This window comes from Glycine soja, chromosome 11 (assembly GCF_004193775.1).
Source record: "Glycine soja cultivar W05 chromosome 11, ASM419377v2, whole genome shotgun sequence".
Taxonomy (NCBI): domain Eukaryota; kingdom Viridiplantae; phylum Streptophyta; class Magnoliopsida; order Fabales; family Fabaceae; genus Glycine; species Glycine soja.
In genome coordinates, this window is record NC_041012.1 from 39,923,150 (window position 1) to 39,938,856 (window position 15,707).

The 15,707-nt window shown below is 30.8% G+C and overlaps 1 protein-coding gene across 1 annotated transcript; it reads left to right on the forward strand.

The window, feature by feature from the left end:
• Positions 1–5,576: 5,576 nt before the first annotated feature.
• LOC114376460 (probable serine incorporator) lies at positions 5,577–10,925 on the forward strand. Its single transcript, XM_028334590.1, has 6 exons — positions 5,577–5,904; positions 6,598–6,837; positions 8,569–8,680; positions 8,761–8,935; positions 9,997–10,234; positions 10,410–10,925. The coding sequence occupies exons 1-6, from the start codon at positions 5,730–5,732 to the stop codon at positions 10,700–10,702; spliced, it is 1,233 nt and encodes a 410-aa protein (XP_028190391.1). The 5' UTR covers positions 5,577–5,729; the 3' UTR covers positions 10,703–10,925.
• Positions 10,926–15,707: the final 4,782 nt, after the last annotated feature.

Genomic DNA, 15,707 nt, shown 5'->3' on the forward strand with positions numbered 1-15,707 from the left:
CTCCTACCACCTTGGAAGAATCACTAGACACCTCCATATGATATAAAATCTAGTTTTCTGCTCCCGGAAATGCCTTGAAAACCTTTTCCATAACTGAAGCTTAGGAAATCTCCATGACAAGAAATGTCTGGCCATGCAGTTAAAGGCTAGACAACAAAAAAGTTTAACTCCTTGGAACTTGATATAATTTCTATATATATAAAAGAAGGTGGTGGAGAAAGTAGTATGAAATTGTGTAATACTAGGTGCGTGTGGCTTGAATGGGCTTGAGTGGAATATTAGATGTCAAAGTGGTCTTTGTCACACTGTCCCCCTGCCAAAATCACCCTTGAAAAGGACTTGTTTCTTTTCATCTTAATTAAGAATACTAGAATAGCCAACCCTGTCGGTATTAGCCTATATATATTATCTACCATGCACCTCTCTGACTTTATATGTAGTATATTCGCATAAAAACTGCATTGGCGTCTTTATTTATTTCACCATTCCTTTGTCTTTGTATGTATTCTCTTAGATAGTTTCAATCATTGCACAATTAAAAACATTTTATTTAATAATGAAAAGACATTGTCCCGCAAGGATTTCACCTGCGATAGAGAAGCAATATAGCATTTATAAGTGAAAATTGAAAATTATTTGATCGTATCCTATTGTCGATGTGAGGATCTTATTGGAAGATAATTTGTAAATATATTTCTGTAAGCCCTCTTGAGACTTTGGTCTGTCTTTGCTCTGATATACTCTCAAGAAGGACATTAAATTATAATTACCATTAACAATCCTGTCTAAGTTACATCAGTTTCTGCTGGAATGAATGAGTGTTTCTAAGCATATTCAAGAAGTGATACAAGATTCAAGCAATGGTTTACACCAAAAAAGTTCCTTTGAAAATATTATTTTCCATATGTATGTTTTTCAGACTACACAAACAAACACTCAAACACAGAGTTGTTCTAGTGGGCGGGGGGCCAGAGAGAGAAAGAACGAAATCGAGAGAGAGAATTTACACTTCTGAGTTGATTTTCAAACCTCAACTTGAATACAGTTTGAAAAGTTAGATACAAAAGATCCTTGATTGCTAATATAAACAGTCAAGTAGAGTAATCCATTGAGGTAGATACATACAGCAGCACTTAAATGCTGATTGAAAAATACTCTAAAATATGTTTTTGGCTAAGAGTACTTATGCCAATTAAGAAGCATAGAGATACATATCCTCATAATATAAAGCTTCCCTCTTTGTTGCTGCACGATTCTCCTCCACTTGGCATATCTTCTACCACCCATGATTTTCTTCAGTAGTACTCTCCAATTGCATAACATGTGTTTCTCCGTTGCTCCTACAAACTGGCATGCCACACAATTTATGGAAGGTTAAAATCCGATGTGGCAAGAGGGAATATCCGAATTAGATTCACATTTAGAATTGCAATGCCTCATCCAATGTTAAGACTCCGCCTATGCTTGAGTTGGACACCAATACACGTGCTTCCAAATTTCAGCACAAATGCATATAATATAGCTTTTTTAGTTTAATAATGCCGGCCATTGGTGATTTGTCGTTTCTATGAAAAAGATTAGCAAATTCAAAAACACCACTACCCTTATCTTAAACAGTGACTAACCTCATCACATCATAATCCAATCTCAAACATCAAACAAGAGTCTCTTTAACTTCTTCTTTTCAAGAATTTCAAACGAGAGACACATGCGAGGGCTTGTTTTTTCCACAACCCTTTGGGGATGATTCCAAAACTTCACGTGAGATCCACACCATGCAGGCTCATTGGTTATAATGGGAGGAGCTGATGAGTTTGTTCTTCTTCCTCAAAGCATGTGACTTGTAAGCTTGTCAAATAATAATGTCTCACTGTTTTGGAAAAGATTTGAAAAAGGAAAAATTAAACGCTCCCCGTATCTTATCTTAAATCACAAGTATCATAGATAAGATATATGCAACTAATTCTTTGTGGCCCTGAAGGATTTATCCATAGATATCCAGCTATATTATGGGGCCTAGTTAAATAGTCATGATCAAATTTGAGCCACTGAGAGGACTAGAAATAGTGGTGCACCAATGAGGGTGGTGCATATGGAAGCTAATAGCTGAAGGGTGAGTATCAACCCATGGGGACATGTTATTTCAAAGGGTTGGAGTTTTGTGCTGTTTTTCGTCCGAAATGAAAGAAAAGAAAGCTCCAGGCTGGTGGCAAGTCTTGGCATACTGTGCCTTCAATTTGTTGGCTGTCTTGTGGGATATTCAATAATGAGCACTGAGTTAGATGATCTGTGCAGTTTCATGATGTGACTAACTGAGACCACACACGAACAGTACTGTGCCAGCATTCCTTTTAGGATAAACACACCATGCATGCAAATGAGTTTTTAATCCGTGTGTCAGGAAAACCGGTTTATCAGAGTGATAGAGAAAGATATTTTGTCATGTTGAATTTGGAACACATTCAGTAGACCGTAGACATATAGAACGGAATAATTAGCACATATACAAGTTTTGTATTGTTAGAAAATCTCATATTATTAAATTTTGTAGTGTAACTTATATATTTCAATAATTATATTTAATTTCAATTAATTTCAAGATGAAATCTAATATGATATTAGAATTTATAATAAGTGTTTGTAGTCTCGTCATGATGAGACTTAAACGTAAGAGTAAGTTTATATATATATATATATATATATATATATAAACCTATAAGCCAAAGGTTTAATTAATACTAAAAGCAGCCTCTTTGTTTGCATGTATCTAACTTAGAAGGTGGAAGCCTAGTGCATTGAACCGCCCCATTATAGAGGTCCTATCATATTGATTATCGTTAGGAACAAAGGCACAGTGAGTTTGACAAGTCTAGGATTGAGAATTTTTCTTTATATGTGAGGAGTGTGGTCTCAGCTGATACCCATTAGTCATCACATGGACATGCTGCTGAAGGGTAGGTGAGATCATAGACTCAAGTATCACCACAAGGGTAATTAAGCTAAGGGAATATTGCTACAGGTAAATAAGAAAATTGATGTTTCAGTAATTATATTGGTCATTTGCAGGCTGGCGGCTGCAGATTTCCATGTCATATGATTAAATTGGTGGATTTTCTTGTTCTCTGTTACTTTTAGTATTTTCTCCTTATCCAAAAAGAAGACATAATCCTGCGATTGACGCATATGAATTTGCATTATATACATAGAGATAGATCTATTGACAGTACCAATAAAAATAAAAATTGATCTAGTGGATAAAAATCAGATTTATATCTCATAAGGATATGATGTGAATTTAAATCCCGCTATTAATAGGCTATTTGTAAGTATTTCTCGTTGAGCCTTTTTATACATGTTCTAGTGAATCCATAAAAAAAGATTCAGTACGTCTAAAGATTTACACTAACTGTATACTGCTTTGATATATATTGTTTTCTTGATTTCTTATTCGACATTTCATGGAAATCGTGAATAATATTAAACTTTCTTTTTTCCAATTCTAGGATAACTGAAATTTGTTTTTTCAACTGTGAGATCTTCTAGTACTCTTTTGTACTTTGGTATTTTTATATTGTCGGGGTATATTCAATTATTGGTATTTTGTTAATCAGTACAAAAAGGTCTTTTGCTCAATTAATAGAATAGTATACAACCAATTAGAGCAAGGAAAATAACACTTAGACACCCAATAATATACTATTAATTAGTCACTTAATGATAGAAATAAAAGAAAAAAATGAATAAATATAGTTAGCTAGACATCCAAATGCTATTCTACAACTAGGGAGAGAGAGAAAAAGAGAAAAATATAAATATGATAGGTGATATAATATGACAGGGAGAGATAGAAAAAAATGACACTTATTGATAGGTGTTAAAATATTATTGTTAAAAAAAATATGTATTAATCATAAGTAAAAGTCTCAATATTAAGACACCTTTAAAAGCTCAACATCCAATAGATATTTTTTTTTCTCTTCTTATCAAATCACAATAATATCTATCATACATACATATCTCACTTTTCTTATCTCATCGTACTACCTATCATACATACATCTCTCTCTTCTATCTCTTTGTCTCTAGATGTATAATAACATTTGAGTGTTTATTGATATTTTTCCCATAAATAATATGATATTATAGAAAGAAAGATATAGGAAGAAATTATGGGTATAGGTTAAATGTCCAAATTAAATATCATTGCTCTTAGAGCAATATCTTTGTATTTGTCGATTTATTCTAATAATTAGTAGTTATATAACAAACTCAATGACCACCGAGTAACATGAAATTATTTTAGTTTATATTAACCAGTGATTTCAAACTTAAATTCTAAATGTGTGTAATGTGTTTTTATCCAATTTAATGATGCCACTACTAAGTTACAAACTTGATTCACACATCCTAAAATCACTTTAATCATTATCATGTAGTAATCTTGACAATTTAAACATGACTAATTACATTATCAACATATGATTTGTGTCAATACAAATAACGATAAAGTATTTTTGCAACACTAAAAGACTCATTCTGCTGGTTACATTGATTTTTATCTAGAAACTAGAAATATTCATCATGACTACAGATTCATGGCTTTTGTAATTCAGGGATACATATATATACCTTAACATTCCAAACTTTAGTCAGAATTGAGCCTTTATATATGTTGGATTTTCATAAAAGTTCTCATTAAGTATACAATACACATTTGCCCCTAATGGGACTTTAGTACGTTTTTCTTTATTGTTGTTCATAATAAGTTCCTCATTTATTATTATAGGTAGTATGTTAAAGTTGTCTAAGATTTAGATCCATTAGATGGATGATTCAATTGTAAACAATTTAACATTTTTTGATAAGGCTAGCGAATTAGAAAATATTGCATAATCGAGTGACATGATTATATATATATATATATATATATATATATATATATATATATATATATATATATATATATAATTTCAATAATGACCACTTTATAATGATTAGTTTATAACGACTATACTACGCAGCAAAAAAATAATAATTTATAACGACAACTAGTTGTTTAAATCTCTATTCTAAAATTGTAAAAAAAAAGTCTCCATTCTAAAATTAAGTTATTTATTTTAATTATTATACTATTTATTTTTAGTTATAAATATTTAATGATTTTAATTTATTTTTCATTTAAATATAGGTTAATTTCAAAAGTATTTTTTATTATTTTTTTAAAAAAAATATGCGTTTTTTTACTTTTATAAAAAATAAGACCCTAATAATTTCTTAGAAATTTTTTTATCCTAAACGTGTTTGATAAAAAAAGACCCTCTTTTTTTTTAAAAAAAAAAGAAACGAAACTAGAAAAAAGAGCTGGATAAAATCTATTCAATTTATTTTTTTACATTATCTATCTTTACCTGACGTTTAATTTTTTTCATGGCGTAAAGTTTCTCTCTCTCCTTCATTTTTACTGTATAAAAAAAAGGCGGGTAAAAGGATAAAGTAAAAAAATAAAAAATTTGATCGCGAGAATATCAATTTCTGTTGTGGAATAATGAAATGTTTCGGAGTGGATAAGAATGCAACAAGTGTTTCCTTAAACGACGAAGGGAAGTTGTCAAACGACACGAGCAAGCTATGCACAGAAGCAGTGTCTGTTAACTCGATCAACACGGTGAAAGGAGAGAGAAAGTGTAAAGAAGAGGAATTATCTGCATCAATCAACCATCATCATAATCATGTCTTGCTGTTTATCTTGCTGCGCGTCTTTGACCTGTGGTCTCTGCACCTCCACTGCATCTTGCATCTCCCAAAAATCCGCTAGAATCGGTTACTGTGGTCTCTTCGGTGTCTCTCTCGTCGTTTCGTGGATCCTCAGAGAAGTTGGAGCACCCCTCTTGGAGAAATTCCCATGTATTTTGCATTCTTTCTCTAAAGTTTTCAATTTCCCAATTTATTTCCCATTGGGGTATTTGTTTTCATCACGAGTGAAGTAGGATTAATTGGATTACTATTGCTTCACATTCATGCCCTAGTCTTTCAGAAATTGAATGCATTCATCCGTGATGCTGAATTTGACTTCTGGGGCAGCCTCATTTACCACATGTCTAGATGTATATTCAAGTTATTAGAAGAAAGGTTGAAATTTTTGTCTAATAGAAAAATGTAGATAAATATTATTAAGTCTATGTTTGGTTTTGAACTTTGGATAATATCTTAAGAAGAGATTGTTTAATTATTCTTACTAGTGCAAAAAAGGCACTCTGTGCCTGGATTTGGAAGTTACACACACACGCATATATAGTTGGGTGTTATTTGTTTTGAAAGATATAATTGCTGTTGGAAGTTTAAATAAAATTTTGTAGTGATTTATAATACTCGAGGGTAAAAATGTTCAGAAGAAAAATGACATCAACTGGGGTTATTACCTTTATATAGTGAATTATTGAATAATAGTTATAGATAAGGTGTTTTGAACCCCCAAAAAAATGGGTACATTGTTCGTGGAATGAATTGATGTTTTTCATCCTTGAAAACCTTCTTCTGTGCTAGGCATTTGAAAATTTTTCCTTTTTAATGTGGTATTGCATTAATTCTTAACTACAGGGATAGGTGGCACATCCGATACCAACACAACGGAATGGTATCAAGCACAAGCGGTTCTTCGAGTGAGCTTGGGAAATTTCTTGTTCTTTGGTATCTTAGCCCTTATTATGATTGGTGTGAAGGACCAGAATGATAGACGTGATTCATGGCATCATGGTGGTTGGACTGCAAAAATTGTGATCTGGCTTTTGCTTGTGGTCCTTGCATTCTTCCTTCCAGATGCCATAATATTAGTATATGGTATGTTTTCTTGGCTTTACTTTCTTGCTGTCAATTCTTAGTGGCATTGGTGATTGAATATGCAGTCCGACTCTTGAATTATTAAGTTCGTGCAGAATGTATTTTTCATTGAAAGGTAGTTTTCTGGATATATTTGATGACTCTGAAATTGAATTTCAGATGTTTGTACCCCGCCTTGCCCAACACCTATCAGAATTTTTGTTTGATATTTTCATTTTGATGCATTGTCAATGTAAAACTCTTTTACCCTATCAACCAATGTTGATAACTCATTTAATATGTCTATGTTAACAACGACATGATGTATCAAATTCATTACATTACGTAGCAACATATCATTGGGTGCAAATACGAAACTGCTCGACCTCGGAAGCTAATTCACGTGTAGGCAGTGCTGTCTGTCGTACCATTGACTCTATCTATTCATTGAATCACTTTCATTCATTTTTTTATAGGCTTGCTCCTTTTACATCAATATTACATCTAAATCAAATTCATTTTCTTTCGGGTCAGAGATTTGTTCTTTTGCTCCTTATATATTCTAGACTCTGGATTTGGAGAAAAAGCACTCATGAACAGCTTAGCTTAGAATAAGATTTCCATTGCAATTATTAGAAATGGGTTTAACTCAGTCCTAAAGGCTAGTTCAAGGGAGGAAGATTGGCCAAATCTTTTATAAGAGTATTTTGGCCATGTTTCTAACTAATGTGAGACATCTTAACACCTTGCCCCCATAGTTTTGAGTCTCGATAGCAGCTGGCTCCAAAAATGCTATGGCAGGATAGTGCTGTTTTGAAATTTTTTATAGTTTATATAATGTATAATAATAATAATAATAATGATGATGATGCTGCTGATTGTGATGATATATACTTATAAATTCTCAAAAATGATAAAAATTACTCAAAACTAACGACATTCATAATTAATAATAAAAAGTCATAGGTATCTTAAAACATACAAGTAAATACCAACAGAGGTCAAATACAAGTTTCCTAGATAGGAATCATCAATCATCATCTTTAAATCCAAATCATCTTTAAAATTTTCACTAGTATTACAGCTGTAGATTTCATTTTTGGAAATTGAAATCCCAAAAAAGCCCTAACTTATTTGTTTAGAGGACCTTTTTGGAATCAACACATAGTGCAGCTATATTGCTGCTACGGCCATTATTCAGCCCGCTATGGCTGCTAAACTAAACCACTCTGCTACAGAAACCCCTGTATTGGGCAGGGGCCACTATGCCACTATAGTGGTGCTATAGCATGCTATTTAAAACCCTGTTTGCCCTTATGCCTAAGACTGGACTTGGGCAGGTGTTCAACATCAAGACTGTACAGACTCTGATATTACATAAAAATGGATTGAGTCTAACTCAACCCCCAAAGCTAGCTCAAGAGGGGAGGATTGCCCAAGGATTATAACTAGTATTTTGGTCATATTTGCGGCCAATGTGGGACTTCTTATAGCAACAAACAAATGTCCTTTTCTGGTTTTACTATTGGAAGTATGATATCAAAGGTTAATATATCAAAAGGAGTCTTTGTGTTAAATTTTTTCATCTTGTTAGTTTGGTATATATTGCTGTCTAATTGCATACTGTACCAATATAGAACTGTATGGGAGGTATGATTTTTGAATGAATTCTCTTTTTAAGAAAAAAAAATTCCCAATGGAAATTAAACCTTAATTTTAAAATTGACATGTGCATATCTGTAATATTTACAGGATTCATAGCAAAAATTGGGGCTGGCTTGTTTTTATTGATTCAAGTGATAATTTTACTTGACTTTACTCACACTTGGAATGATGCGTGGGTTGAGAAAGATGAACAAAAATGGTATGCTGAATCCCCCCCTCCCCCCCCCCCCCCATGATTTCTATTTTTCCATCGTTGTTCTAATAATTGTAGTTGTTTAGGTATATTGCTTTACTTGCTGTATCAGTCGGATGCTACATTGCAGCATTTACAGTGTCAGGAATCCTTTTCATTTGGTTCAACCCTTCCGGATATGATTGTAGCCTCAATATCTTCTTCCTTGTCATGACCATGATTCTTGCTTTTGTGTTTGCAATTATTGCCTTACACCCTCAGGTAAGGACTAGAAAAACTTGTAAGTAATTGAAACTCTATTATATTCAATGCTCTCGTGCTATATGAATTGCTAGGTGATGATAGAATATCTGAGGGCTCTGCAAATTCCAATAATATATTGTTTTGTATGGTTAATGAAGTCCTAAAATCCTATCAGCCTTTTGGTGGCTTCTTTGACAATGCAGAAGATGCCTGTGGCTTTCTCCCAGTTTACTGGTTTTCATATCTCAAGCTTAAGTTTGGCAGTGGGACACATGATTTCTCTTAGTATAGGAAAATTATTAATTTTCTGAATGAGTTGTGAAATGACAATTAACAAAAATCTACATATAGCAATGATGCAGTGGTAAAAAGTGGAAGATGAAGTTACCAAAAAAAAAAGTGGAAGATGAAGTTACCAAAAAAAAAAGTGGAAGATGTAGCTTAATGTTGAAAGAAACATCAACCAAAAGATAATTCTTTTAATGAATGCCACATATCTTTCTCTTTTATGGACTCATGTCATATTTAGATGTTTCTGTGGTTTTGTGCTTACTATCTTGATATGTATCAAACTAATTAATCCTTAACCCAGAGTAGCTCTAATACCTGCCTCCTTCCTAGCAACATTTGTAGGAATGATTACAATTTACAAGGTTAAAATTCAATTTTCCCCCCCTCTTTTTTCCTTTCAAATGAAATTCTCTGGATTTTTGGTATTTTGGTATGCTGTTTACGTAAAATTGGAAAATTACAGACATCATCAGTTTTGGTCAGGGATATTACCAGCAGGTAATACCTTGTTAACATATTTATTTATTGGAGTACATTGTGCCACCTAAGAATTGTTTATTAGCATAACTTGTTACACCATATTGTAAAGTGTAGACAAAAATTAGAAATGAGGTCAGCAAATTACTTTGAATAATGCCCTTCTATTTCTCAATTTTATTTGGTTCCTTGGGAATTATATTTGATAGGTTTGTAAAGAAAGTGTGGTACTTGGTTTTGTCCATGTGGACTTGTGTATTAATTTAGTTTTATTAGTGAACAAATAAATAATAATTGGTGTGCAAAAACAGGTGAATGGGAGCTTGTTGCCTGCGGCTGTGGTTTCTCTTTACTGTGCTTATGTGTGCTACACAGGGCTTTCTAGCGAACCTCATGACTATGAGTGCAATGGTCTCAACAAGTCCAGAGCGGTCAGCACAGGCACACTCGTTCTTGGCATGCTAACAACAGTGCTATCGGTGCTGTATTCTGCTCTTCGGGCTGGATCTTCAACCACATTCTTATCTCCACCATCTTCACCTAGATTGGGTAATAAAAGATGTTTGGAATCCTTTATGATCTCTTATCTTATGATATGCTGTTATTCTGAATTGTGGATTTGATTCAAGTTATTTTTTTTTATAATAAACCCTAGCGAGAAATTGAGTCGATAAAAATTTTGGAAGTCCTGATGTCTCAATTTGCATGTTACAACATATTTCAGGTGGGAGCAAACCTCTTCTTGAAGAAGCAGAAGAAGGAAAGGCAAAGAAGGAGGAAAAGGAAGCACGCCCTGTTAGCTACTCGTATTCATTCTTCCACCTAATATTTGCCCTGGCTAGCATGTATTCAGCCATGCTTCTTTCTGGATGGACCAGCACATCTGAGAGCTCAGATCTCATAGATGTTGGTTGGACCTCAGTCTGGGTTCGAATCGGCACTGAGTGGGTCACTGCTGGGTTGTATATCTGGAGTCTATTGGCTCCTTTGCTATTCCCTGATCGTGAATTTGTTTGACTCTCTCATCGCTAGATTACTATACTCTCTGACATTCTCGTTGTTGGTGTTTTGGTATTGTAAGTTATGACCTTCAATGTCTACATCTTGGAATCTTGTGTGTTGCTTGCAATACATGATATATGTATAGATTCACCACTTCATGTGAGATGTAATGTAATGCATTTTATATCTACTATAAGTACATAATAATACTAAATGGGCTGAATAAATTAATAGTCAACTGACCATAGTTTTGCTGTTTGATAACTTTTTTTACACCAATATAATTAACATCAAATTTTAATAAATAACCATATAAGATTTATTTCTTATAATTTAACTGCACATGTTATTGCATTTTTAAAAGTTTATCTTATTATTTAATTATACACAATGCTGAATCTAAAGGAACGCATGGTCTTCTAAAATAGTAAACAATTAGATAAAGGAACGTGTGGTTGATGGCAGGATTCCGTGGATTTAAATTAAAGTCCACTATGTTATGTTCGGTTTACTTGCCTCTTCGTGATCCTCACCAAAATGTCAGTAATATATCCACTTAAAAATGTCGACGACTGGAACTTCCTTTTAGGTGCATAATATAAATAAATCCTGACCAAAGTTTGAAATGCCATAGTTGGTTGTCAATGGCAAAAAAACCATCATCAAGACAAAAAGAATCGTGGCATCACCAGTAAATGTCATGCATTTTTTTTCTTTGAACAATGGAAATGTTTCTATTCAAATAAATCTAACCAAACTAAGAATGCCCCCGACACATTAATATTCAATGAAAATGAAATGGGTATCTTGGTTCTTGACATTCATTAGACATTTGGTCAAGCTGAAACGTTTAAATGGCTAATTCGGCACTCACTTTTGACACATGAATGGTCTGTCTAGATTCAAAAACTATGTCACAAACAAAGCCAAATAATCACAATCACAATCACGATCTTAGAACATTCCTATTAGAGCTTTCACCTCGCCAAACTTTAGTAGCATTGCTCCATCTACCTGAATCCTGATCTCATGTGCCTTTGCATTTATAACCACCGCGCATACCAAATCAAAAACCATTCATTCACACATGAAATTCACAAAACCCTTCGCTGAATACTATATTTGAAACTTGCAACAAACGGACATAACACGCTCTTCATCACAAATATTTATATCACTGTCACTTTGAACCTCCTCCCATCATAGTCAAGAATCATCATGAATAAATGTCTCAATTACCTGTCATTCCTAACCAAGCATGGAAAACAATCAATCACTAAGATCTATAGTCAACTCCCATAATACTCAAAATAAAAAAAGAGAAAGAAAAGAAACCATAATAAACAAAAACTCGTCTTCAGTTCATACTCGTACAGTTACAACTTACTGGTAGAAAAAGCAAAGGAGTTGAAATCCTCATTAACCTATTAGCAATCACCAACACACCTATAATAGAAATGCAGAAGGCCTGTACTTAACTACTTAAGCATGTTAGACCCATCCCTTATGGGAAGAAGAGAGAGTTAACCACTTTTTGTAGTTAATTTGCCGGAAACTGTAGGTGTTAAAGATTTTTAAATATTTTTACTTTCTTTAGTAAGTGTTATAGATTTTTAAACATTTTTTTCTTTCTTCACAATACGAATTTAAAATAAATTTTAAGATTTATTTTGAACTGTGAGTGATCCTAATCTTGCAAGATGTGTAAACTAATTCTAAACTGTGTTTAGTTTTTAACTTTTTTTTTTTACTAGATGAAAAGTTTATTTGAGTGTTTGATAAATAAAATATTTTTAATAGTTTCTATCATTTTTTTAGTCGTAAAGTAATATTTTTTGAAATGTTAGATTCTAACTTTTAATTTTTTATATTTATTCTCTATTGGTCTTTTAAATAAGCTTGGTAAAAAGATTGGGTTTAACGTGCATTAGAAAGAGGGATTTTACTAATAGCATTAGCATGCTTGGGTCTCTCTTTGCAAGGTGTTGAATGTACATTCACGGAATCAATTCTTCTGTATATTTGAAACTCAACGTACGTACAAAGATTGGAGAACAATTTTTCAAACATTTGACTGAATCAAATTTGTCAATCCGTTTCATTCAACGTAACGCCAATCCAAAACTCTCCTTCCTTCTATGTTTTTGCATTGGAACGTACGAAATTTCTATTCAATATACTACTGAAATGTATACTTAAACATATCCTTAATCGATCTTGAAAATGTTAATGCTTTATAGACACAAATCACATATAAAGTGTGTTTTTTTATAATTATTTGAGTGTTTGATAAATAAAATATTTTTAATAGTTTCTATCATTTTTTTAGACATCACTTGAAGTAATATTTTTTTTGAAATGTTAGATTCTAACTTTTAAATTTTTATATTTATTCTCTATTGGTCTTTGAATATATATTAAATTTTCTTTTAAAAAATTTCTATTTAAGATAAAAATTTATTATTTTTAACTTTTTTTCATATGATAGGGTTATATCATTTTTCACCTTTTTATTATATATGAATATATGATATCAATAGTGATATATAATAAGTTTATGTAGTTTTTTATAATATTTTTTAGATATTTTATAAATAAAAAACTATAACTGTTTAAAATTAATTTAATATAAAATTATAAATACTATAAAATATATTTTTTATCAAGAAAATCATATTAAAATTTATCTATAAAAACATTACTTAAACATGTCAATTTATGTAATTTTACATTTTCAATTATTCCAACAAATAATTTTATCTAATACTTATGATTTTTGCTATCTTTTTAATTTTCAACTACTTTTGTCCAATATAACCATAACATCTGGTTGGATATAATAAGATTATGTACTTTCCATCTTAGCTCATATTTGTATAGATTGCTTTTATTTTATTTTCATGTAAAAATATTTGCTTTTTATCATGAGGACATATGTGAGTTAGACTTTGTGTGTGTTTGATTTCACTTTAAATTTTCTAAAATCACGACAAAACATCAACTGACGTGACTTTAGGTAAAACTTTACATGTTTAATTTTTCATTAAAGAATTCATTTTGCAGTCATGATTGATTTTAAGTTGTAGGAGTAATTTTTCATTGGATTAAAAGATTTATACCGAATTTTCTGACTAAATTACTTTTATAATAAAAATATCTAAATTTAAAATTATATTACTTCAAACTAATTTTGACCAAAATTAATTTTGCCAAACAGTTTATTTCAGATTTGTAAAAAAAATTGGCCATCTTCGTTTACGAGTCAAATGGAGAATATTAAATTTGATAGCTTTTGATTATTAGAATTTTATTTTTAAATTACAAAATCAAATTTTGGTGGTCACAAGCTACCATAAATTATGAATTTATTATTCTCTGGTTGACATTCACTCTTTGCATTTGCATATACGGAGAGGGACTAAAGAAAATATTTTTCAAGTTTGAGGGACTGAAAAAACAAATTTTAATTTGAAAACTAAAAAAATTATGACTCTAATTTAAGGGATTAAAAATATATTAAAGTTATAAAAAATATAATTTTTCTTCCATACCGAAAAGATATAAAAATATTAATGTATTCTTATGCATTTTCTGTTAAATATTTTTTAATTAAAATGCGAGGATGATGAAGAAGACTTTGTCACAGAGCTCAACAAATCACAGAATGGACGGAAAGAACCAACTTTTAAAAAAAATGCTGAATTTATTTCACATAAATACCACAATAAATTGTTATTAAAACTCGTGAGAAGACCCACTGTTACCCTCTTTATGAAGGCTCTTGACAAAATATAAATATTTCTTAAAAGATCCTCGTTAAAAACATTCAATGGAGGTGATCTTATACTCACATTCAAGGGAGGAGTACAAGTACACGTTAAGTTTAAATTTTTATAACTTCTATTTATGTTGGTCCATAACTTTAAAATAAAACATTTCATTGAATGTGATCTCATATCATACGCTTCTCTTTTTAAGTTTTGATATACAGTATGTTTTTCATACAGATTACATGTGTATCTTTCATGTAAGTAATCCTATTCAAACATATTTAACATAATTATGTACTATTCAGAAAAGAAGAAGAAGAAAAAACATAATTATGTACTTAGTATTCGAACTTAACACAATAGTTAAGTAAAATCAACATAGTAATTTAATTTCAATATATTATTAATAAAAGATATCGTTAATTAGTTGAAAGCAATTTTTACAATCTTTAAAGTGTATTTTATTAGGATGTTATAAATCCGGGAGATATTTTTAGAAGCTTTGCTCCTTTGAAGTGAATGTGAGGCTAATTTTTTATTCATGATTTACTCACATTTAAAACTTCTTTTGTATATTACTTCCTCAGTATAAAAAATAAGTGTGTTTCCAAGTTATTTTATAAATATCAAGAAAAATTAATAAATAGGTAAAAAAATAATAATTTTATAAAATTAATCTTATTAATATTAGATTAAAAAAATAAAATAATATTTATTAGAAATATTGATAAAAAAATAAATTAATGGTACATTAAAAAATCAAATGTAACACTTATGTTAGGATGACGGTGTAGTAATAATTTATGATTGAATAAAAAAATTTAAAAAATTTGATGATTAGTCCAAACATCCCTAATAGTAATAATAAGATTATTTCTAAAAATTTATTTGTTTTCTTTATAATATTTTTTATTAATTTCTAAATTTATTAATTACTTTTTTCTGCATATTCTTATTTAATTAATTTTTTAAACATTAATTATAAATAATTAAATGAATATAGGAATAAAAAATAATAATTTTAAAATAATAGTATAAATAATTCACATATTTAATTTAATACGATGAACTAAATTAATTTTTTGTCAAGTAGGTGAATTAATTGAAAAAATATTATAATCAGAGAGGGGACGGGAAAAAGTAGTATTTTATAATTAAATCATTCAACGTTTGTATTTTAAAATATGAATTTAAAACCCTTATTTAATTTGAGTTAGTTTAAGGTTTAGTACATATATTAATAATAATAA

What these genes read in the sequence shown, in the direction of transcription:
- LOC114376460 (XM_028334590.1), top strand. Translation starts at nt 5,730, where the DNA reads ATGTCTTGCTGTTTATCTTGCTGCGCGTCTTTGACCTGTGGTCTCTGC. An exon ending in TTATTGCCTTACACCCTCAG is followed by an intron (nt 8,936 to 9,996) that starts GTAAGGACTAGA and finishes GTGCAAAAACAG; the next exon opens with GTGAATGGGAGCTTGTTGCC. An exon ending in ACCATCTTCACCTAGATTGG is followed by an intron (nt 10,235 to 10,409) that starts GTAATAAAAGAT and finishes AACATATTTCAG; the next exon opens with GTGGGAGCAAACCTCTTCTT.